Genomic DNA, 24,661 nt, shown 5'->3' on the forward strand with positions numbered 1-24,661 from the left:
TTTCCTCTAATTTGTTTGGGGATTTAAAAGGTTGCAAACACAGAAGTCTCAGTCTTCCAGATTCCACAGAGAGAAGCCAGCAAAACGCCACGTGGACTCTCAATAATGAAGAGGTCTTCTTGTTCCCTGAGGCTGCCCCCTAGAACCGGGGGCCTAAGTCACCCTGCTGGGAACTTTCAGGGCACCTGGGACCCAATTCATACCTCAAGCAGACATTACTCAAACACTTGGCCGTTGGTGTCAACAATCAGAGGATTTCCAACAGAGCATAAAATATACTAGGATGCCTGACACTTAAAAAAACCCAAACAAACAAACAAAAAACACAACAGGTCACATTAAACCTTTAAGTCACACTGAGCTGGGTCTAGTCCAATAAAGTGAACTGTAGAAAGAATCTCTCAGCTATGGATAGCATAACATGGTAACGATCAGGGCAACTTGCCAGCAGACAGTTACTTGAGCCCATTGCTTACATCTGTGCTTATCTGTAAGCACAGGAATGGAGGGTGACATAAGACGAGGGATCTACGTAATAACAACAATAATAGAAGACGTGGAGGGGGTAGAGAAGAAAGTGTGTGTATGGGGTGGGAGTGGGGGGAGGACAGTAGATAGTGTAGGGGGCATGTGAAACGCCGAGTGTGAATGGATTGGCTGCAGATAATGATGAAAAGGAGTGGAATTTCCCCCACTTTTTCGTTTAGTTACCACTTAGCAAAATCATTCGGGTGTTAAAATAGTTTGCCATTGATATCTGAGATAGTTGCTACTGGAGGGGGGAAAGAGAGAGACCCAGGATGAGAGTGGATATCATTCAGTTCTGGAGGAAAGCCGGTAATAATAATGATAATAATAATAAATTACTATTATTTTATTTTTCTGCTCTTTCTTTCCCTCTCCTCCTCCTTCTTCTTTAAATGCAGCCAGGTAATAATTATGTCAAAAGACAGATCACTGCCCTTCTAGTTTTATAGTAAATTCCCACATCTGAAGGAATGTCACTATGGGTTAGCAAGGAAATATTTTATTACTTCAGTTTTTCTTTGTGTGCCAATTTTTGTGCCAAACTACCTTACACACGAGCAGGGCTATAGGCAGCGGGGGTTGACTTTGAATTAAGAGTAGTAAATGGCTGCTGTAATTAGAACTATACTCTTTTTTATTGTGAGATGCTTGCAGCACGCTGTCAGATTGCTTTTGGCTCTCAAATTGCAGTTTTTTCAGCGGTGCAGAGAGCACTATGCCAAGGAAAGGGGTATACCCAGGAACCCATTTTCAGCAAGGTAGCGTGGCCGAGCGGTCTAAGGCGCTGGATTAAGGCTCCAGTCTCTTCGGGGGCGTGGGTTCGAATCCCACCGCTGCCAGATTCTTTTTGTGCTTTGCCTTTCCTTCAGGATCCATTTTTTTAAATAGCTAAATGGAGACTTTCAATTTCGCGGTGCTAATTAGCAGATATGCTTTTGCACTTGCCTGATAGCCCCGTCCCAGAAAACACTGATCTTGACTGAGGAGAGGGGCAGTTTTCAGGAAGGTCCTGTTTGTAGACGGTTTTCACGGTGCTAAAAATAACCGAAGTGGAATATCCCTCTGTGCATGACAGCTGTGGATTTATTCTCCAGCCCAGAGAGCACAGCAACTATTCAGGGCATTAGCAGGGTAGCTGCATGGATCCCTGCAAAGCTGCTCTGTCTGTCACTTCTTCCTGACAAAAGGGACTTGCAAATTAGGAGAATGTAGATCTCAAACCAGCCAATGCTCCCTCCCTTTAACATGACAGGCAAAGCAATTCACTGCAAGAGAAATGTACGAGAGATGCCTGAGTTTTCCTTTTCCACCCCCAAAAATATCCAAATACAAATTGTCAGGATTTGTCCTGTATGCCATGTAGTTAGTGTGTCAGTCACAGGATATTAGAAAGAGGAGAAACAGCGGATGTGCCACAAGTGTTAAGACTTAATCTTCTCCAAAACGGGTCCTTATTTAACATACTTTGGAAGCACTACCCTGTGACACAGTGTTCACCACATCAAAATTGCGAAGTTGTTTCTGCCCGGTTTCGAACCGGGGACCTTTCGCGTGTTAGGCGAACGTGATAACCACTACACTACAGAAACCCCACTTGAAAATGTTTGCTCCCTGATTATCTAGAGATTTCTAATCCGTGGGTCCTGTGTCTTTGCTGATGTCTTCATGTAAGTGTACTGGGTTTTGTTAATCAGTGGCTTTGTGTTTGTAGATGGTTGTGACTGTTACGTTGGTCTGTATGTGTGTTCGTGTATAGTGAAACTGTGTACTCACAAATGTCCCCTAACTAACTGCTGTGATATTTGTAAATGGGTGTGAGCCCATGATTGTGTGATTTGTTTGTGAATGTGCACGTACAGACATGAAGCTTTGAGTAGGCTTAGGTATGACAATGCTTCTGTTTGTGTATGTGTGATCATTTTAAACGTGTGCATACATGTGTATGTTCATGTTCTTTATGTGCCTAGGTATGATTTTGCTTTTTGAAAAATGCCTCTGGGCTTGGTGGTTGTTTCTTAATCTCAGGTTTCAGAGTAACAGCCGTGTTAGTCTGTATTCGCAAAAAGAAAAGGAGTCCTTGTGGCACCTTAGAGACTAACCAATTTATTTGAGCATGAGCTTTCGTGAGCTACAGCTCACTTCATCAGATGCACCTATTGCTGTGTGTGTAACAGCACAACTGTGAATTTTGTTTCTCCATCCGCATGTGTGCAGATGGGAATGACTTAACTCGCCTCTCCCCCCCCCCCCCCCCCCGCTATGCTTGTCCGGATGTCTGTAACTACAGCAGAAATAATCAGTCTTGTTTCCACCCTCCCCCAAAAAACAACAATCTCCCGCAGCAAAGCACCCACTTAATTAGGCTCTGCAGGTCTCCATTCAAGCCACCCGAACTCCTCCCTCCTTCCCCTACCAAGCAGCCCGTTAAGGCACCCCTGCATCCCTTTCCCAAAAATAACCCTGCTACTGACTGTGCCCCGCTTTAACACGCCCCCCCCCATGCCGCGCTCTTTGCCAGGAGCCCTGAAAACAATTCCCACCGCCCGCGAATTCCCCTCTCACACAGCTCCCCCAGGAAACCCCAGTTGGTCCCCATCCTGGCAGCTTGCCCCCCAGCCCTCAACATCCCCCCTCAGTCCCCTGGTTCTATGCCCTGCTGTTATGCCACTTCTAGCTTTTCAACCCCTACTTTGGGGAGCTATGAGCCCCTTGGGTGACTTGCAGGGAGCCCTGCACGGCGGGGTACATGCCACCCTGGGTCACCCTATAGGGAATGTTTTATCTACAGCCTCCTGACATCGTGTCTTGATTCCTCCTCTCCCCCACCGAATCTATTGATCTCTTCGTCCCCACTTCCCCACCAGCCTGGTTCGCCCTGGTTAACTCCCGCCCCAGTCTGTTTTGTTTTTCTTCCCGCTATTCCGTTGTATAATCCCTGCGTGTGCTGCCTGGCTCAGCAAGAACTCATCAGCCCACGTGGCAAGTCCCCAAAGCCAGAGCGAAGCAACCACTGCAAAAGCACAAGGACGTCACTGCCCTGTTCCTGTGTATTTGTACAGCAGGTCATATTTTGTACTGTTCACAGGCAAACAAACTGTGCACGTTTTTTAGAGTGCCAATACACATTTTTAAAATATAAAAGAGGGCTCGTCCGGGATTTGAACCCGGGACCTCTCGCACCCAAAGCGAGAATCATACCCCTAGACCAACGAGCCATATTGGTAACAAGCACCTGAGGAAGCACTTGAGAGCTGTCTTTAGGTAACGCGGTGCATGAGCCCTTTGCTTTTTTGGAATCAGTTCCACTTTGCTTCCATTCTCTTGCCCCAGCTCACTTTCCTCTCCCTCTGCCAACGCTCCAGTGTCCAGTACTGCTCAGTGATTCAGCTTTCAACAAGAGAGGCTTGACTTTAATTCATTTTTTTCCCTTTAATCCCTTCCCCCCTCCAGTCAGTCATTCTTTCTTTCCAACAACATAAGTGAAAAAAGTATCACCCAGCTGATCTGACAGTTTCTAAATTTCTGGTAACAGCTGTAGAGAGCGGCAGATTTTTATCCTACTGATTCCCTCCCCCCACCCCATGCTTTTTGTAATGTAAACTGAGGCAGCAAGTGTTTCCAGATAAAAACCTTCTCCCAAAGAAAAAGAGACTGTCAGGTGCTAAATTTTAAAATCCATGATTGCAGGTGCTTAGATGCGCCAACATTATATATCTCCAGCCTTCCTAAGAATTTACCATTTGCAGCGTTGCCCCAAGGATATTAGAGTGACAAGGTGGGTGAGGTAACATCTCTTGTTGGACCAACTTCTGTTGGTGAAAGTGAGCTGAAGAATAGCTCGGCTTCGAAGTTTGTCTTGTCACTTCGCTTGTGTCTCAAATAATTATCTGGTGGCCCAAGACACCGGTTGACATTTGAAAAAAAGTCAAGGAATGTGACTGATCTGGAAAGCGAGATAAAAGCTTTTGTTGAAATAAGTAACATTTTTTAAAAAATGAAATGAAGGGACATGGGGTGAAAAAGGGCAGCGGTAGGCCCCAGCGAGATTTGAACTCGCGACCCCTGGTTTACAAGACCAGTGCTCTAACCCCTGAGCTATGGAGCCTGCAGCTATAAAGGCTTCTTCTGTCCTCCCCAGAATGGTGAAGATCTTTTGACCTGTGCTTTGCTCAGGGTCTGGATTAATGTTCTGACCCCAATTAAAAGTATCTTTATTCACCAGGAGTCGATGTCAATGTAAGGATTTGCATAAAAAGTCTCCTTTGGCTCGTCCTCCAAGCTCTGCAGCCCGCTTTAAGAAACAAACAGGAAAAGGGACTCGCCACATACACACCGCTGGCCAGCAGGCTCTGTGCCTGAAAAACGTGTGGTAACGCTACCACCTGCTGTACTGACTGTGTATTGCACCCTGAAGGTTGGCTAAATTAAATACAGCTTGCCAGAAGTGGAAATCAATAGTTTGCAGCGTTGTTGTGTGTTCGCTGCACTTTATTTGCATACAACAAATGCAGTAGATCACACGTCATCCCATTAGTTGCTTGGCACTTTTCTTTTTTTTCCAATGCACGAACCAAACTTTGATTCAAGAATATATTAAATGGATTAGAGGTATTAAATTGGTGATGGATGATGTCACTGTGATAGCCAGGAATAAAATCCGTGGTCCTGTTTCACACTCCCCTCTTCTAACCCATATACAATACTGCCTCCACCTAGATGTTTGCTGCATATGCATGGTTTAATCAATGGCATCCAGCATGGAATGCACTTGCATTTCTACATTGTGTAATAATGACAAGCAAAATACTTTGAGTACTGTAATATACTCTAAGATCTCTGTCTGAGTTCCACCAAATCAGAAGAACCAGAAGTTGAGTATTATTATACTGAATTTACGTTACAGTAGGTTTTAAAAAAAAAACAGGATCAGGACCCATGTGGGCTGGGTGCACTGTACCACACTGAGAGCCTTCACTTGATGCAAAGAAGAATCAAGTCCACAAAATTCATGCAGTTATTTTGTCTCACTCCCCTTTCTTGTAGACGAGCACCGTCATAGACTTCTTCCAGGAGCTGGGAGTACAGAGGAACTGTTTGCATTTGTTGAAAATGGCAGTTAGGACCAGGGAGCCGGGGTCTCATTTTTTCAGGAAGTTGTAGTGAATACCATCTTTTCCTGGGGCTGTGGTTTTGGTCTTTGTAAGTCTGGTCTCTACTTCCTGTGCTGTAAAGTCTTGTTCCAGGTCCTCTGCATAGTCAAGGTGGGGTAAAGGATGAAGGCACCCTGGTCACTGCATGTCGTTCTAAGCTACATGGTCAGACACACCCCTGAAGTAGGAAAATAGTCTCTCGGACGGGATTGCGCAGTAGGGTGAGGGCCCGTCAAGGATCTCTCTCATAGACTTAGGGCGGTTTGACTGTTAGAGCTTCTGGATCCTGGATGCTGCTGCTGGGCCGTAGTGGTGACTGATGTTCCTTCTCCTGGCTTCTCTCCTGTGGTGGTTGTTGTTGTTGTTATGTCTCCATGCCGGAGCTCTGTGAGCAGTCGGTGTGTTCTCCTGAGTTCCTTTCCTCCCAGATACAAATTTTGCAGACAGGTCTTAGTGAGTCTGTCTACAAGGAGGTCAAAGTCATTGAAGGAGGCTGTCCTTGCCAACTCCTCCATCCAAGTGGCTTGCCGAGGTGTGGCAGCCCTCACCGAAGGTTGCTGCTCCTCTGGCTGCTCAATCTCCACAAGCTCAGGCTAGAAAACTGCTGTGGGATTAGCCTGTTGCCTATTTTCCTCCCGGTTTTGAGTACTCTGCTCAGCTGGATCTTGAGGCATGATCTCCGAAACAAGGGCAGTGTCTTCCTTTGCAGTTTTTAGGGCAGCACTTGTCCTTTTAGGAAAGACAGTTTTAGGGGCAGCGGTAATGGCCCTTTTAGGGATGCGGTCTTGCTTGTGAGTTTCCAGAGCAATGCTGGTCCTTCTGTGGATGAGTTCTGTTGGGGTGGGGAGGGGGTCTTTGATGCAGTGTGAGACCTTCTGGGGGCAAGGTCCTCGTGGGTGGTGTTGGAGGCCATGCTGGTCTGCCTAGGGGTGAGGTCCCTTTGCGTGGTCCTAGCTGCGTAGATAGCTCCTCCACTATCTGGGTCTCACTGGGTAGCCTGTGTGGTGAAGCTAGCTCTTCTGATGACAGGATCCCATTAAGTTACCTGCGCGGGGGCACTGACCCTTCTGATGATGGTGTCATGATGAACATTCTGTGAGGAAGCACTAAGCTGTCTGGAGATGGAGTTGCCTCATGTAGGCTGCGAGGGAGCGCTGATCCTCCTCTTGGTGGGGACCAGCTTAGGGATTTTTAAGGCAGCACTTACTCCTTCAATGGTAGTATGCTTTTGGGTGGTCCAATGGACAGGAGTAGTCCTTCCCTCAGTAGATTGTTGGACCACCTTTTCGTGCTCTGGCTCTGGGGGAGTTGGCTGTGATGCAGTAGCCGGAGTATTTGGGCAGTCGGAAGCTGGAGTTGGAGCATGTGGTGTTTCTGCATTCAGAGCAGAGATGGGATGGTGGCAACATAGTCTGGTAGAGTTGAGATTCTTCAGGGGTGAGATGTCCCTTGCAGGAGACTTGATGCAACTTACATTTCTTCTGCGTCTCAAAAGGCAGGTCACAGAGGGCACACCGGAAGGCAATCCGCTTGCCATGGATTTTCTTGAGGTGTCTGCTGAGACTGTCAATGTACTGGAATCCTCGAACTGGATAGCAGAAGGGCCAGAGGACAATGTCCATAGGGAGGGGATATTGGAGGTAGAGGCAATCATTCTCCCTTTCTTCTTGCTCTGCTAGATGGGCTTCAGTCATATCAGTGGACTCACTAGATGGTTCTCGTTGCGCTGGGAGAGTAGTATGGAGAGGTTTGGCTGGGCAGGCATCTAGTGAGGTGTTGAGGTCCCGCTGGGTGGTTTCTGAGGAGAGGCTGGTTTCTGAGGAGAGACTGGTCCTGCCGGCTGAGGACACAGCAGGACAACAACCAGCATCAGGATCCTGGGCAGTAGAGGAGGTGGAAGAAGTTCTCCTTGTGGCATCTTTCTCCTGAAGAGCTGGGGAGACGATGTTTGTCCTGGCTGTGATGTCCAGGAAGGCCGTCCTCGAGGTGCAAGATCCCCCTACTGCAGCATTTCCACAGGTTTTCTTCAAGGAAGCAATATTCTGGAAGCACTGCGGGTGTTCTTGGTCTGTCCTGGAGCCTCCGAAGCAGCATGAAGATCTTCTTTTGAAGCAGCAGCAGAATCCATCTTCAGAATAGTAGTCTTCTTCAGGATAGCAGGTCAAGTCTTCTACAAAGTGCAGTTTCTGCCTCAGTAATTAAACTGATAAGAACAGATATAAAAAATTTATTAAAGCTAATGTTAAAATTATATAATACACAGGTTGAGATAAGTGTGTCTGTACAATATATGCAAGTGCTATTCCATAGCCCCACTGCTCTTTTCTGCTATCCCATGTCTAGCTCCAACTTGCAATCAGTCATACCGAAGATACTTCTAGTTTCTCTTCATAGCAGTCCGGTGCCTTGCCTTCGTATAGCTGCACACTCTGCATGGCTTGTCCCCATTCCCTTAGTGGACGGCCCCCTTCAGCGGGACACAGTTGAGCTGGGTCTTATTGACAAATCTCCAGCCAGCAAATTGGGTGAAGCTGCCTCGAGGGAGGAAGCAGTTACTGGCGTCCCAGTTGCATATCACCTCGAAGGCCTTGCCCTACTCTGGCTTCCATCTCAGGTTTTCCTCATATTGCCAACAGGTGGCATCCTTCAGGGTCCTCTCCAGCATGGTTTTAGCTCTCAGTCTAGAAACTTCCTTTTATAGAAAATGACACCTACCTGCCCAGAGTCACGCTATTTCTCCTGAAATAGCGTGACTCTGGGCAGGTAGCTGGGGCTTTGTCACAACACCCAGCATCCATAGGCACCAACTTTTGCTCAACCCTGCTCTGCCCCCAGCCCCGCCCCGACTCTACCCCTTCCATGAGGCCTGGCCCCTGCCCCACCCCCATTCCAACCCCTTCCCCAAAGTCCCCGCCCCAACTCCGCCCCCTCACTGCCCCTATTCTGACTCCTTCCCCAAATCCCCGCCCTGTCCCAGCCTCTTCCCTGCCTCCTCCCCTGAGTGCACCACATTCCTGCTCCTCCCCACATCTCCCGGAGCAGCCAAACAGCTCTTTGGCTGCGGCAGGGCGGGAAGTTCTGGGAGGTAGGTGGAGGAGCGGGGACACGGCGCACTCAGGGGAGGAGGCAGCTGAGGAGGAGGTGGGTGGGAGGGGAGCTTGGCTGCCGGTGGGTGCAGAGCACCCACTAATATTTCCCCGTAGTCAGTGCCTAATTTTCCAGCCACGGAGTCGGCGCCTATGCATGTATCAGCAGCCTGGTGATAAGATCACAAGCATTGGCAACCTTGGGAACTCCAACTCATTGCTTTCCACTTGAGCAGAGCTTGAATGCTCGGTGGATTCACCCTTCGCTAACAGACTTTCTGGATGTAGGTAATGAGTGAAAAATCATTGAAAACATTATCATTGCCAGTCTCTTCTCGACTGGCCTTTTGTTTTAAATGACTTTGTCCAATTCTGTCCCATGCATCTCTCTGTAGTCACAGAGCTTGTCTAAGGTTATTGGGCCTTGTTCTTATTTTGTTTTTTAGTCAAGTTCTTAATCTCTCTAGTGCAGAATGATGATGATCTTTTGACCTGTGCTTTGCTCAGATTGTAATCAATGTTCTGAACCCAATGAAACGTATCCTAATTCACCAGGAGTTGATGGAAATATACGGAGAGTGATGTTTGCACCTAAATACACATAAAAAGCATTTGTTGGATCTTCCTCCACCCTCTTCAGCCAGCTTTAAGAAAGAAAGAAGAAAAGGGACTTACACCAGCTGCAGTCGGCCCACCAGCTGGGTCTTTCCTTGAAAAAAATAAGTGGAAATGCTACAAGCTGCTGCACTGAGTGTGTTTTGCACCCTGAAGGTTGGTTAAGTTAAAAATATTTCCCCAGAAGTGGAAATTAATAATTTGTAGTGTTGTGTGTTTGCTGGACTTTATTTGCATACAACAACTACAGCAGGTCATATGTCATCGTATTAATTGCTTGGCACTTGACTTTTTTTTTTTCAAAGCACTAAGCAAACTTTTATTAAGGAATGTATTAAATGCATTAGATGCATTAATTGGTGAGAGATTATGTCATTGTGATAGCCAGGAATGGAATCCAGGATCCTGTTTCCAGGTCCCCTTTTCTAACCCATACACAATACTGCCTCTGCCTAGATGTTTGCTGCATACGCATGGTTTAATCAGTGGCATCCTTCGTGGCATGCACTCACATTTCTACATTGTGCAATGATGAGAAGAAATATACTCTGTCGGATTCATTTAGGATTTTATATCACGCTGATCTCTCAAGATAAACCTGAATAACACTTTTCTGAGAGACCAAAAATTGAAGTTAATACCATTCCCCACCTCCCTAATTTTCATTCATCTCTGCTCTTCTTGGCTCTAGCTAGCACCAGTCTGACAACCATAGAAATACTATGAAAGATAATATTCCCCTGTCTGTCATATATGGTCCCCGTTAACATAGCGTCCACATACCTCTCAGTCGTCAATGTATTTATCCTCAGAGCACCACTGCGAGTTCAGTATTATTGTCTCTTTACAGATTGGGAACAGGCACACAGAGAGATTGAGTGGTCCAAGTTCACAAGAGGAGTTTGTAGCAGAGCAGATAATGGATGCCATGTCTCTTTCATTACATGCTAGTGTTCTTATAACTTCACAATTCTCCCTTATGCTCCTAGGGGTATTTTCAACCTGTCTTGGAGCCTGAAATACTGACGAAAGTCTATTTGCATGAGACTCATTACCCAGCTTTTCAGATTCAGGTTGTTAGTCTCTATAAGGTTACAACATAACAAGGTGTTTTCCAGACAGAAGTTCCCACCACACCGAAGTTTTCTGTATAAGTACCTGAGTCTGGGAGCTTCTAATAAAAATAAATTATGAGAAATTTTCCACCCACTGAAGGAAGCCAGCACAAGACCGAAATATCACTTTCATCCCATTTAAGCCCAGTTTTAAGTGGTGTGTAATCCTTGGGCCTCGGCTTGACTTGATCATATGGAAAATACATGAGGTCAATTCTGAATAATATCAAATGAAAGCAAAATAAACGTTCATAGAGTGCCTTCAGATTTTATTTCTACTACAAGGCCTTTAGACAACCAGTGAGTTTCCAAGCCCCATCATGCAAAGAATTATTTGCCATTGACTTTCAAACAACTTGCACATCAAGAGATACAGAAGAGGTGCATGGGTCACACAAATAGGACTAGCATCTAGCCTTCAAATAAAGAGAACAATCAGAGGCTCTCACTAAGGCCTCCACTACTATAGGGTAACTGTTAAGCAGTTGCTGGACTGGTGCTGCTCCAGTGATGGAAGCTGTAGTTTGGACAATGGTCAGCTGTTTCTAGTAGCGTTAGACCCTGGCTTTTATTAGAAAAGTTGCAATAGTTTAACTATATGGATTTAAAATTGATCTTGTTAGACTGAAACAAAACCCCAATGTAGATGCATTTAAATCAGAGTAGTCCTTATTTATATTGGTTTGGCTTAAATGTGGTAATTTACAAGTCCTTAGACCTGATCATATTGCTTTTGCCGTGCTGACAATCTTTGTCTACACTGGCAGTTTTCTGAAAATCTCCCCTCATTGCACCTGCCCTCTTAAGTCCAAAGCCCACTTAAGTCAACTGGAGTCTGTTTATTGATTTTAAGGAGCTTTCGGCCCAACCTCATGGATCACAAATATGGACCAACTGCCATGTGGTCTGGACCTGTTCTGGTCAGGGCTAGATGACCTGATCATGAAAACACAAGCAACTGCCTAGGCTAGCTAGCTAACAACCTAGCTATTGCATTAATGCCATGCTCATCTTCACGGTTTGTGGCTGCTTTTTCTGTGAGGGGCACCCGGGCAAGTCTTAAGTGAATTGTTTTGCAAGTTTCAGGGACACAGTTTAATGTAGGTGATTGTGGAGCAGACGGAAAAGAGGGGGAACACTCTCTCATTAAAGGCAACATTAAAAGTAAACATGTGCTGCATGTTCTCAGCGTTGTAGAATGACACCTCTTCCCCTTCGTAATCTAGGTAAACCCGGACCTTACTGAGCCTCTCACCGATGCAAAGTGGGGTGCGTTGAGGGGAGGTGACAGCCCAGTAGCGCCCTCCGTTTTGTTGCACTGCCCAGATCCCCTCCTCGGGGGAAAACTGAGTCAGACCTTTCCTCCTCACCGACTCCCTAGCCACCCCAAAAGCCCAGCCGTCTGAGGCCCCCACTTCCACCTCCCAGTAATGCCTCCCCGACTTGAATCCTTCCAAAGCCAGCACCCGGGAGTTAGTGTCGAATCGCTTGGGGTTATCAGGCAGCTCCTGTTTTCGGCATCCCATCCTCACACTCTTGAGATCTGTGGATAAGATGAGCAGCTGGTTGGCTGTATCCGGATCCAGAGTCAGGTCCTCTGTGGATAATAATAAGAACAACAATGTAGAATTACCAGTAGAAGGAGAAACTATGCAAACCCCATGCAAATGATTAGCAATTTTATATCTGCACTAGAAGCTTGATTTCATAGGTGCTGACTCCATAGGTCTCCAGGGCTGGAGCACCCCCAGAAAAAAAACAGTGGGTGCTCTGCACCCACTATCTGCCCCATGGATCAATACCTCCCCCTCCCCGCCGGCATCTCCTGCCTGCCGGCAGCCCCTCCCGTAAGCTCCTCTCCCTCCCAGGGCCTCCCGCCTGCAATGGATCAGCTGTTCTGCAGTGTAGGAGGCGTTGGGAGAGAGGGGGAGGAGTGGGGGAGGGAAAAGGCAGGACAGGGGCGGGAAGAGTCAGGGCAGAGGCTTGGAGGAAGGGTGGAGCAGGGATGGGGCTTGGGGCGGGACAGGTGTTGAGCACACCCCGGCAACTCGGTAACTCGGCACTACACTTGATTTTATGAATGACCATTTTTCCCAATGAGGGTAGAAGGGGGAAATTTCATCATGACGGTGATGTCAGTGAAGAGCTTGTCCTTGTTCCTTCACATTCTGATACCTTCAGTTCACTGGAAATTACTTTGCTGTGGTTTGAAGGACTAGAAGAAAGCAACAAAGTGCCCCCTGTTGCATCTTACACACACCCCTGCACTGTCCTTTTGCGAGGTGCATTTTTATGAACTTTTCAATGTTATGAACACCTCAGTCCCCAATTATTTGTAAAACGAGGGTTCTGCTGTAATAAAAAGCAACTGATACCTAGGTCAAGTTTTTCAAAATTGGTGGTGCCTCCATTTTCCGGGAGGGGCCTAAGAACAAGCGAGACCTGGAGCCTCCGGTCCAAACCAGTTCCTAGTTGAGATGGTTCAGATCTGAATTCACAGCTTCCACTGGCTTCAGTTGGATTTGTGGTGGCTCAGCACTTCTAAAAATGAGGTCACTTACGTATTTAGGTGCTTGATGTGAGTCACATAAGGTGCTTGACATGCCATCTTTTAAAAACCAGAACCTCTTAAAAACTGAGTATCCTTAGAATACCTACCAGTCAGTGTTGAAAATCTTGGCCTAAACATATCTCCATACCTCAGATTGGATGCAGATGGGTCTTAAGGAAGAGGGTAGATAAAATGATGCTTTATTCACAAAGTCAGGCTTAAAACAATAAGATAGCTTAAGGGTATGTTCACAGAGCACAAAACCCGTGGATGGCCCATGCCAGCTGACTTGGCCTTGTAGGGCTCAGGCTGTTTCATTGTTAAGTAGATTTCTGGCCTTGAGCTGGAGCCCAACTTCTGGAATCCTCCAACTTCACAGGGTCTTAGACTCCTGGCTCTAGCCCAAGCACAGATGTCTACACAGTAATGAAACAGCCCCACAGCCCAACCACCGGAGTCATCTGGCACGGGCCACCCATGAGTGTCTGGCTGCTGTGCAGACACACCCTAAGTCACCTCAAATTGTGACTATAGGCAGCAAAGTTGCAAGGTGAAAATGGCATGTTCTCAAGCAATACAGCTGCCTCCCATGAACTGTCAAGTCGTGTTAACATAAGAACATCCATACTGAGTCAGACCAAAGGTCCATCTAGCCCAGTATCCTGTCTTCTGACAGTGGCCAATGCCAGGTTCTCCAGAGGGAATGAACAGAAGAAGGTAATCATCTAGTGATCCATTCCCCTGTCGCCCATTCCCAGCTTCTGGCAAACAGAATCTGGGGTTTTAGAAGGATCAGGGATTTGGGTTCCAAGGTTTAAATTCCCTTACACTTCACTGAAAATCCCAGCTTTTCAGTACCACAAAAAAGGGCCTGAAATTTCCCAATGAACTTAAATAGGCTCCATCTTTGTCCTCATGGATGAAACCTTGGCCCCATTGAAGTGAGTTACAAACCTGCCATTGGCTTCAATAGGGAGGCCGGATTTTGCCCAACAGTTGTATGCCCATTGGCCCAGCCAATGCGGCTTCTGTTTTGTCTCACCGAAACGGTTTAAAATTTAAGAGTGTTCAGCTCTCACTTCCCAGATCCGGCCGCTCCCATTGGGTTCAGCTGGATTTGTGGCTGCTCAGCACTTCTGAAAACAAGGCCGTTAGAGATCTAGCTGCCCAATTATGAATTGAGGAGCCCGACTTTAGGCACCCAGGCTTGAAAACCTCAGCCTAGGCCCTCTGGGGCTTTGCTCAGGCCCTCAGCTGGGCTTGCAAAAGGCCAAGGCTTTGTGGCATCACCACAGAGATGGGTGTGAAAGCTGGTGACGTGGCAGCCATGAAAGTGATGTGGACTAGAACAGAGTGAGGGTGAAAGGCCTGTTTGTTAACAGAGAGCATCCGCATTAGGCAGAGGCGGTAGCCCCAAAATATCTGAGCCATGAAATCACCTGGATTCATTTAAAGGGCAATACTGATTTTATGCACTTTTAAAAAATGTTTGCAGTCTTGATTCTGCCCCTCCTATTGTCACTGGATGAAATTCACACCTTTGCAGAGATCACTACAAGGCCTAGGGATAATTTATCTCAAGCTTAGGCCTCCAAAATAGGCCTTGAGTAGGACTAAGGTCATGGGTGGGCCATATGCTGTTATTTACTCCTTCTCGTAACACAAGAACTAGGCATCACCAAATGAAATTAATAGGCAACAAGTTTAAAACAAACAAAAGGAAGTATTTTGTCACACAACCCACAGTCAACCTGTGGAACTCCTTGCCAGAGGATGTTGTGAAGGCCAAGACTATAACAGGGTTCAAAAAAGAACTAGGTAAGTTCATGGAGGATTGGTCCACCAATGGCTATTAGCCAGGATGGGTAGGGATGGTATCCTTAGTTGCTGTTTGCCAGAAGCTGGGAATGGGCCACAGAGGATGGATCACTTGATGATTATCCATTCTTTTCATTCTCCGAAGCACCTGGCATTGGCCACTGTTGGAAGACAGGATACTGGACAAGACGGACCTTTGGTCTGACCCAGTATGGCCATTCTTATGTTCTCTGTATCTGGGTGGATTTCACCCCTTGCAAGTTTGTCAACCCCAAATGTTCAAAAATCACAAGTCTGACCCCCCCCCCCCCCACAGAAATCTTGAGATTTGTTTAAACAATGATAAAAGTAGGGTTATTTGTTGGCTGGTTTCTGAGCCTTTGGGATGCCCTTGGGTCACATTTTTCCAATTTTTCCACAGCCAACAGAGCTGGGAACGTATTCTTTTAAAACAAAAATGAAAGCTGAGATTCTCTCGAATCACATGATTCCTGGTACTGGGGCTTTAAATAAAACATCAGCTATCATGAGACATGTAATAAGATTGTGAGAGCTGATAACATTGCCGTGAATTATAACTTAGGGTCTGATCTAAAGCCTGTTGAAAAGAAAATTGGACAACAATTTGCTTTGGATCAGTCCCTTCTTCACAGTGTGCTCTCTTGATTTCTCATGAAGCAAAGGCCCACTGTGGTCTTGTTTACACTTAAAAGGGGTTGCTATCAGTAAGGTATAGTAGCACAGCTAATCAAAGTGGAGATGCAGCTGAGTTCTTTTGCTGGTGTAGCTTAAACCAGTTCCCTGAACGGAATAAGCTGTAAAAGCAAGGTATTTTTGCTGCTATAATTGCATCTGCACAAGGGCTCTTACCAGCACAGCTACAGTAGAACCTCAGAGTTACGCACCCCTCAGGAATGGAGGTTGTTCATAACTCTGAAAGATCCGTAACTGTAAACCAACAAAAAGAAAAGGAGGACTTGTGGCACCTTAGAGACTAACCAATTTATTTGAGCATAAGTTTTCGTGAGCTACAGCTCACTTCATCGGATGCATTCAGTGGAAAACACAGTGGGGAGATTTATATACATAGAGAACATGAAACAATGGGTGTTACCATACACACTGTAAGGAGAGTGATCACTTAAGGTGAGCTATTACCAATCATTATAATCAAGGTGGGCCATTTCCAGCAGTTGACAAGAACGTCTAAGGAACAGTGGGGGTTGGGGGGAAGAATAAATATGGGGAAATATTTGCTCCAGGTTGGGGGGCTGTCTGTAAGCAAGGACTGGCCTGTCTCCCAAGATCTGTGAGAGTGGTGGGTCGTCCTTCAGGATAGGCTGTAGATCCTTGATGATGCGTTGGAGAGGTTTTAGTTGGGGGCTGAAGGTGATGGCTAGTGACAGCCCCTCAACCAGAAGCAAATACTCACCAGCAACCACACACCACACAACAGAACCACTAACCCAGGAACCTATCCTTGCAACAAAGCCCGTTGCCAACTGTGTCCACATATCTATTCAGGGGACACCATCCTTGTGCCTAATCACATCAGCCACACTATCAGAGGCTTGTCCACCTGCACTTCTACCAATGTGATATATGCCATCATGTGCCAGCAATGCTCCTCTGCCATGTACATTGATCAAACTGGACAGTCTCTACATAAAAGAATAAATGGACACAAATCAGACATCAAGAATTATAACCTTCAAAAACCAGTCGGAGTACACTTCAATCTCTTTGGTCACTCGATTACAGACCTAAAAGTTGCAATTCTTCAACAAAAAAACTTCAAAAACAGACTCAAACGAGAGACTGCTGAATTGGAATTAATTTGCAAACTGGATACAATTAACTTAGGCTTGAATAGAGACTGGGAGTGGATGGGTCATTACACAAAGTAAAACTATTTCCCCATGTTTATTCCCCTCTGCCCACTGTTCCTCAGACGTTCTTGTCAACTGCTGGAAATACAGCATACAGACTAACACGGCTGCTACTCTGAAACCTGTAAACCAACAGTTCTCAAACTGTGGGTTGGGACCCCAAAGTGGGTTGCGACCCTGTTTTAATGGGGTTGCCAAGGCTGTCGTTAGACTTGCTGGTGCCTGGGGCCCAAGCCAAAGCCCAAGCCCCACCACCTGGGGCCCAAGCTTCAGCCCTCGATGGCAGGGCTTAGGTTACAGGCCTTCTGCCTGGGACTGAAGCCCTTGAGCTTTGGCTTTGCTACCCCCTGACCCAGCCCCTGCCTAGGTCTCAGGGTTCGGTCCATGCTCCTGGGGCTGTGTAGTGATTTTTGTTGTCAGAAGGGGGTCGCGGTGCAATGAAGTTTGAGGACCCCTGCTCTAAACAAAACATTATGGTTCTTTCAAAAGCTTATAACTGAACACTGACTTAATACAGATGTGAAGCTTTACTATGCAGAAGAAAAATGCAGCTTTCCTTTTTTCAAACTTTTTTAGTAGATTATGTTTAACACAGGACTGTCCTGTATTTGCTTTTCTTTCTTTTTCTTCTTCTTTTTTTGGTCTCTGCTGCTGCCTGATGACGTACTTCCAGTTCCAAATGAGGTGTGTAGTTGACTGGTCAGTTCGTAACTCTGGTGTTCGTAATTCTGAGGTTCTACTGGATATCCATTAGAGGTATGATTTTTTTCACATTTCTGACATAGCTATGCCAGTCAAACTTTCTAGACCAGACCTCAGAGTAAGTTTGGCAAAATTGGGACCTTAATTTGTTGTTTGAAATGCCTGAGGAACCAAGCCAGAGGGAATTGGATGACACCAGAGTAAGTTAAAATCTCTGTGCTTTCCATTGCAAGCTGCAGGCTGGTGTGTGTAACAGGCAGAAAGGACCCAGCTTGACTTGCAGAGCCTCAGTGAGAAAATCCATCTTTTGACTCTTGAACTGAGGGCTTGTCTACATTTGAAATGCTACAGCTGCAGATGGGCCACTGTAGAGCTTCAGTGTAGGCACCGCCTATGCTAAGGAGATGAGTTCCCGTCAGCATAGGTAATCCACCTTCCCAAGAGGCAGCTAGGTCAACAAAGAATTCTTCTGTTGACCTAGCGCAGTCTACCTGGAGACTTAGGTTGGCTTAACTTTGTCGCTATGGGGTGTGGATTTTTTACGCTCCTGAGCGACACAGCTGGGTCAACTTCACTTTTTAGTGTAGACCAACCCTAAGCCAACTGCATCTGGAAATCATTGAGAAAGAAGAAAATTAAAATTGTCATTTTTCTTTCATCAAAACCTGTAGGTGCCGACTCCGTGAGTACTCCAGGGGCAGGGAAAAATAGTGCGTTCACCACCCACCAGTCACCCGCCAGTCAGCTGTTTGGTGAGCCCTGGTGATCAGCTGTTCAGCTGTGGGCAAGAGGCACTGGGGAGAGGGAGCGGAGTGCGGGAGGGAAGAGACAGAGCAAGGGTGGGGTCTTGGGAGAAGGGGCGGAGTGGGGGTGGGGCCTCGGGGCAGAGCGGGATTGGAGCACCCACCTGAAAAGAAGAAAGTTGGTGCCTGTGCCAAAACCCTTTGCAAATTACAACCAAAATGTAAAGTCTATGTTCCTTTTACCTTTTTCACCTTTTCCCAGTTCATCCTGCAGAGTCTCTGAAAGAAGAAGAAAGTCAGTTACTGCCGATGCTGATATACCAGTGAGGATCAGTAAGGAAACTTTATTCAGAAGAATACTGCCACTTCAACAGGACTGCTCCTGTGGGTAAATTCCCAGTAACATGACTAAGGGCTGGACAAACTTAACTTCAAGTAACATCACTAAGGGCAGGTCGACACTTACAACGCTGCATCTTGCTTCAGCATAGCTACATCTCTCAGGGGTGTGGAAGTTCCACAGAGACATAGCTATATTGACCTAACCCTCAGTGTAGACAGTGTTAGGGCAGGTCTACACTTCAAACACTGCAACTACCGCTGCTGTACTGATGCAGCTGCACCACTGTGCTACTTAAGTGAAGACGCTCCTATGCCGATGGGAGAGAGCTCTCCCATCAACGTAGTTAATCCACCTCCCTGAGAGGCGGTAGCTAGGTCAGTGGGAGAAGCTGTCCCATCAACATAGCGCTGTGTATGTGGGGGGTTAGATCAGCATAACAAAGTTGCTTAGGGGTGGGAGGAATTCAGCATAGCCAACACGGGTGGAGCGTGACTCCTACGTTTGAAGAGTCTGGGCATGAGTGAGCCCGGACCGTGGCTCCGCCCACCTCCGCTCAGCCTCCTCCCCCCGAGGTCCCTCCTGCGCTCCACCCCCACTCCGCCCCAGGCCCCGATCCCGCTCAGCCCCTTCTCTCAAAGCCCTCCTCGTCCCCTGCTAGCACCTCTCCGCCCCCTCCCCCGAGACACCCCCGCCCCCCCTCCCGCCCACCACTCATGCCTCTCCACCCCTAGGGCCCTCTCACCTGCCGCTCGATCCTTTCTGCCCTCCTCCTTCCCACAAAAGCCACCAGGGGGTCATGGGGCCAAACCCCCATCATTTTTTCCTGCCCTAAGCGAGCAACAGAGTGGGAGAAGGTGGGGAGAAGTGAGAAGTGGGTAGAGGGAGGCCTCAGGGGAAGAGGTGCGGGGGGGGCAGAACCTTGGGGAAAGAGGCAGAGTGGGGGTGGGGAGGAGCCAGGGACCCATCCCCCACTTCTATGGAGTTTCACTTCCGGCGCTCCAAATGCGGCGACTGGCTGGCGTGGCTCCAGAGGGGTGATCTGCAACACACCCGCGGCAGTTCCACCCTGCATGGCTGGCCATTTTTTGGGAGGCTTAGCCTCCCCTGGCCTCTTATACATGCCGCCCAGAATGGCCAATCCCTCGCGCTCAAAAGTCATGAGTCACCGCCCCCCAAAAGTCATGAGATTGGCTTAAAATATTAATACTTTTCTTCTTATTTTTCTGCGCTGTCTGGTTTCTGAGACGTTAAGCTACACTCTCGGGCCATGTTCTCAAGTTTTTCTGTGCAACCACATGGCCTAGAAACTTCCTTTTTAAAAATATGACAGCGGAGATCCTCGTGAAGTAGCTTGATTCTGGGAAGGTGGGGCTTTGAGCACAATGCGCAGTGTCAGCAGACTGGTGATAAAAATGGCAAGCGTTGGCAACCTTGGGAACTCCACCTCGTTGCTTTTCACTTGAGGAGAGCCTGAATACCCAGCGAATTCACCCTTAGCTAACAGACTGTTTTTGAATGTCAATAATGAGTGAAAAATCATTGTAAACATTATCATTGCCAGTCACTTCTTGACTGGCCTTAATGTTTAATGGCTCTCTCAAATTCTGTCCCATGGGTCTGTCTGCAGTCACAGAGCTCTGCAGAGCTTGTCTAATGTGATTGGGCCTTGTTCTTATTTTTGGATCTTAGTCAAGCAAATTGTCCACTGAAGTCAGTAGGTGAAAATCCCCCTTCTGCAGAGGTCTAGGCAACACTTAAAACCTCAAAACCGGGCTCCCATGGCAAAGGCTCTCTGTTCAGGAGTGATTTCATCTCATGGGATTTTCATCTAAGAAAGGCCCTGTTGTTTTTAGTTTCACTCATTTCTCATGCTTTTGAAATCTCTTAGCACCATCTACTGGCTCTTCTTAGTTGGTGCAATGATCTGTTAACAAAGGCTAAACAAGACATGCACAAAGAATCATTATCTTTTCCCTTGGGCACTGAACATATCAGGGACCTCTTTAGCACTAAAATCCATAGAAAACATTACTGAAGGCCAAGTATATTTTAAACTAGAGGTTTTGCTTCCACTCACCTTTGAATTTCTTTAACACTGCCTTGAGGACAACAGTCTTGAGAGAGAAATTGCTGACAGAGCTTTTCATATCAGAAGAGACAGGAACCGGCTTCTGAAACTTCAGACCCTTGCTTCTGAAGAAAAAATGGAAATTGTTCTATGTTATGATGATGAGCTATAGAGCTGCTCCAATGCTCACAAATATTCACCAAAGTATCCAATTTGTTTTGTGTTAGCGCTTGAGAGTGAAATTCACATACACACACACACACACCCGTACCCCCCAGGCAGAAGGGCCAGCACAAATTTTCAGCCCACTTATGTCTTCCACCACAAAACTGGGCTAGTCAGACTGAAGTGGTGTTGGTTAATAGTATTTCTTCAGCTATAGTGCTAGCTGAATATGTTCACTGAAAAAAAATGACAATATTCTGCAAATAATGAATTTAATGTATAGTTTTCAGAGTAACAGCCGTGTTAGTCTGTATTCGCAAAAAGAAAAGGAGTACTTGTGGCACCTTAGAGACTAACCAATTTATTTGAGCATGAGCTTTCGTGAGCTACAGCTCACTTCATCGGATGCATACCGTGGAAACTGCAGCAGACTTTATATATACACAGAGAATATGAAACAATACCTCCTCCCACCCCACTGTCCTGCTGGTAATAGCTTATCTAAAGTGATCATCAGGTTAGGCCATTTCCAGCACAAATGCAGGTTTTCTCACCCTCCACCCCCCCACACAAATTCACTCTCCTGCTGGTGATAGCCCATCCAAAGTGACAACTCTTTACACAATGTGCATGATAATCAAGTTGGGCCATTTCCTGCACAAATCCAGGTTCTCTCACTCCCTCACCCCCCTCCAAAAACCCACCCCCATACACACACAAACTCACTCTCCTGCTGGTAATAGCTCATCCAAACTGACCACTCTCCAAGTTTAAATTAAACTTACCAGCAGGAGAGTGAGTTTGTGTGTGTATGGGGGTGGGTTTTTGGAGGGGGGTGAGGGAGTGAGAGAACCTAGATTTGTGCAGGAAATGGCCCAACTTGATTATCATGCACATTGTGTAAAGAGTTGTCACTTTGGATGGGCTATCACCAGCAGGAGAGTGAATTTGTGTCGGGGGGGTGGAGGGTGAGAAAACCTGGATTTGTGCTGGAAATGGCCTAACCTGATGATCACTTTAGATAAGCTATTACCAGCAGGACAGTGGGGTGGGAGGAGGTATTGTTTCATATTCTCTGTGTATATATAAAGTCTGCTGCAGTTTCCACGGTATGCATCCGATGAAGTGAGCTGTAGCTCACGAAAGCTCATGCTCAAATAAATTTGTTAGTCTCTAAGGTGCCACAAGTACTCCTTTTCTTAATGTATAGTATTCGTCAAGATCTATTTATCCCCACACACTCTATCTATCTCACTTATTTCTCAGGGGAGCATGTGTAGTAAACCATGGATTTAGCACACCTGTCCTCACATCCTCTCTGCTGCTTGGATGTGATCCATTGATGTCAATGGAAAGAATCCAATTAACTTAACTGGGCATTGAATCAGTGCCCTACCCTATCCTCATCCCATCAGCTCGTCACGGACAGATCCCCACCACCCAGGGGGCCAGGAGAAGCATGTACAATGCTGCAGAGATAGGTGACTCCCCGCTCTTCCAGGTGGATGTGAGGATATGCCTGCGGGGAGAAGACACTCAAGCCCTTTCTGTTAATATTGTGGTTTGTTTTTAATTATTTATCACCACAACTGGAGGACTCAGCCCAGAGCTAAAGGACCAAACTGCCCAAGGAGACCAACCCTTCTTCTCACCCTTTGAGTGGGACCTTCTTGGGCACTGTATAAAACAGATTGAAACAGGAGAGGGAGATTTCCCCATGCCAGCCAAAGAGGAGGGGAGTGGACTGCTGACCCAAGCCAGAGAGCAGGGGAGCTGTCCCCTACTTTTAATTATACCTAGCTCTTCTCATCAGCAGACTTCAAAGGAGGTCGGTATCATGATCCCCATTCACAGAGCGGGAAACTGAGGCTCAAATAAGGGAAGTGACTTGCCTATCATCCCCCCTGCAGTCACTGGCACAGCCAGGAATAGAACCCACATCTTCTGAAGCCCACAGTTGCCAACTTTCACATGGTAAATAAGCACCCCAACTTTCACAATACGCCAAAAATCAAGCTAATCCCATTTAAAAACAAGGCCAAAACAAGCCAATCCCTAAGAACCCCAACACCCTATGTGACTATATCCTCTGACATGCAGTCTGGGACTGTGGTGGGCCCGCTGTGCACCTCTGACTCTCCCCCACCTTGCCTCTGCTTGCCCCTTGCCCCTGCTTGCCCCCCTTGCCCCTGTTTGCTGGGAGCCAATAAAAAGAAAGAAGCAACAAGCTACAACAAGCTACAAGCCAAAAACTAGCCAACAAGCAACTCACAAGCCAATTAAGCCAAAAACAAGCCCAATTTCTGGCATGTTTGCTGAAGCCCCATCTAATGCTCAGATCACTAGGCCAAACTGCCTCCTATAAACAACAAGCAAGACAACAGGCAAGACACGCAACTCCTTTGAGCTCGAATCAGCTGGCATGGGGCAGCCGTAGATTTTTCTTTGCCATGTGGATGTACCCTAAGAGACTTGTCTGATATCTCCCAAGAAGTGTCTGATAGAGCAAGGACTTAACCCCAGAATTTCAAAGTCCTCCACTAGTGTCCTGGCCATTGTGCCATACTTCAGGGCAGGGTTATTTTACCTTGGTGGGGAAGGCCGTCACTGACTCTGAGGGCCTGTTCATAGAACTATGCAACACTGGAGTCCCACATCAAGGTCTTGAGAGAAAGGCCATTGAAGTCACTGTAAAGATGCCCAACGACCTCAAAGGGCCTTGGATCAGACTATAAGTGGGGCTTAAGTGGTGGTGCGCCATGCCATGTCTGAGCCACTGTGCCAAGCTGAATTTCATCCTAAGGGTTTAAATCAGTGGTCCTCAAACTTTTCAAGGCTGGGAGCAGGGCCACAGCTTCCAGCGGAGTGGGGGATGTGAACAGGGGTGAGGGGGCAGAGGCTGGGGCCACAACTGGGGGCAGGTCTGGGGCTGGGAATGGCTGGGGGCAGGGCTGGGGTTGGGAATGGGGCTTTAGCAGAGCTGGGGGTGGAGCGGGATTGGGTGGTGCTCCCTCCCCGTTGCTGCCGCCGAAACGTTCCTCCACGCCCCACAGGTTGGGAATCACTGCCATAAATGGTGCTCGGGGGATACGTAAAGAGTGAGTTGCATGTTACACAGATAAATAAAAGAAGGACTCCAGTCCCTACAGCTTTCAATCTGGTACTTGACTGAGCTCCCTGGTAGGAAAAGGAAATCTGAGAGTTTCTGAGCATTTCTAAATTTCCACAGAAGAAGCTAGAAGGAGCCCAGGGTATGCGTGGAGCAGCTGGTGCTCTTTCTGTCCCAGCGTGCCCAAGTGTCCCTGATTATCTCTGAAGGGCTAATACTGACCGTTTAGCAGCACTCGTGAGACAAGCATGAGGGAGGGTAAAAACGTGGCTCCGTACCTGTTCAAGATGCTCGTCACATCCTAGAAGGGGGGAAAGAAAGAGATACTCCCTTGCATTCATGTCACTCACTGGACAGGGTGTGTTCTTCATGCCCACCCGCTCTGTGGCCTACCCACCAAATACAAGTCTATGAGCACTGCTACGTATGAGTCCTTATCCTTGACTTCAAACTCGTGCTTTTAGCTTTGAAAGACCATGGTTCAATCTCCGTCAGGGCCCAAATCAAGTCCCTACATTCTGGCGCTGACTTTCTTTTTGCTGGTGGGTGCTCCACCCTTGCTCTGCCCCGAGTCTCCACTCTTGCTCGGCCTCTTCCCCCAAAGCCACACCCCCACTCCGTCTCTTCCACCCCCCACTCTTTCCCCTCCCCCAAGGCTGCCCTCACCCGCCTGCCCGCCACTCGCTCTTCTCTGCCCCCTCCCCTGAGTGCCTCCCACCTGCTCCTCTTCACCCCCTCCCCTGACACTCCCTCCCCCACCAGCTCGCCACTCGCTCCTC

The 24,661-nt window shown here is 47.3% G+C and overlaps 1 protein-coding gene, 1 long non-coding RNA gene and 4 other non-coding genes across 8 annotated transcripts in view; 2 read left to right on the top strand and 4 right to left on the bottom strand.

Moving 5' to 3' along the window:
• The first annotated feature begins 755 nt into the window (after window positions 1–755).
• On the top strand, window positions 756–18,545 carry LOC144275114 (uncharacterized). The gene is made up of 4 exons (XR_013347986.1): window positions 756–837; window positions 17,426–17,508; window positions 18,126–18,206; window positions 18,460–18,545. It is a non-coding gene; the product is annotated as an uncharacterized LOC144275114 (long non-coding RNA).
• Window positions 1,286–1,367, top strand: TRNAL-AAG (transfer RNA leucine (anticodon AAG)). The gene has a single exon. It is a non-coding gene; the product is annotated as a tRNA-Leu (tRNA).
• On the bottom strand, window positions 2,045–2,117 carry TRNAV-AAC (transfer RNA valine (anticodon AAC)). Its single transcript has one exon. It is a non-coding gene; the product is annotated as a tRNA-Val (tRNA).
• Window positions 3,672–3,743, bottom strand: TRNAP-UGG (transfer RNA proline (anticodon UGG)). Its single transcript has one exon. It is a non-coding gene; the product is annotated as a tRNA-Pro (tRNA).
• Window positions 4,561–4,633, bottom strand: TRNAT-UGU (transfer RNA threonine (anticodon UGU)). Its single transcript has one exon. It is a non-coding gene; the product is annotated as a tRNA-Thr (tRNA).
• Window positions 10,757–24,661, bottom strand: part of TRIM7 (tripartite motif containing 7) — a 28,322-nt gene continuing 14,417 nt past the window's right edge. Inside the window, exons 5-8 of one of the 3 annotated variants that reach the window (XM_077834234.1) lie at window positions 24,161–24,183; window positions 20,618–20,733; window positions 18,441–18,476; window positions 10,757–12,091 (exon numbers count right to left, since the gene is read on the bottom strand). In XM_077834234.1, coding sequence (XP_077690360.1) covers window positions 11,577–12,091; window positions 18,441–18,476; window positions 20,618–20,733; window positions 24,161–24,183 — 690 coding nt within the window. In that variant the 3' untranslated portion in view covers window positions 10,757–11,576. Of the gene's footprint in view, window positions 12,710–15,123; window positions 18,064–18,440; window positions 18,477–20,617; window positions 20,734–24,160; window positions 24,184–24,661 lie in introns of those variants that run through there. The other 2 variants (XM_077834236.1, XM_077834235.1) reach the window with 2 other exon arrangements.

Source organism: Eretmochelys imbricata, chromosome 14, assembly GCF_965152235.1.
Source record: "Eretmochelys imbricata isolate rEreImb1 chromosome 14, rEreImb1.hap1, whole genome shotgun sequence".
NCBI lineage: Eukaryota > Metazoa > Chordata > Testudines > Cheloniidae > Eretmochelys > Eretmochelys imbricata.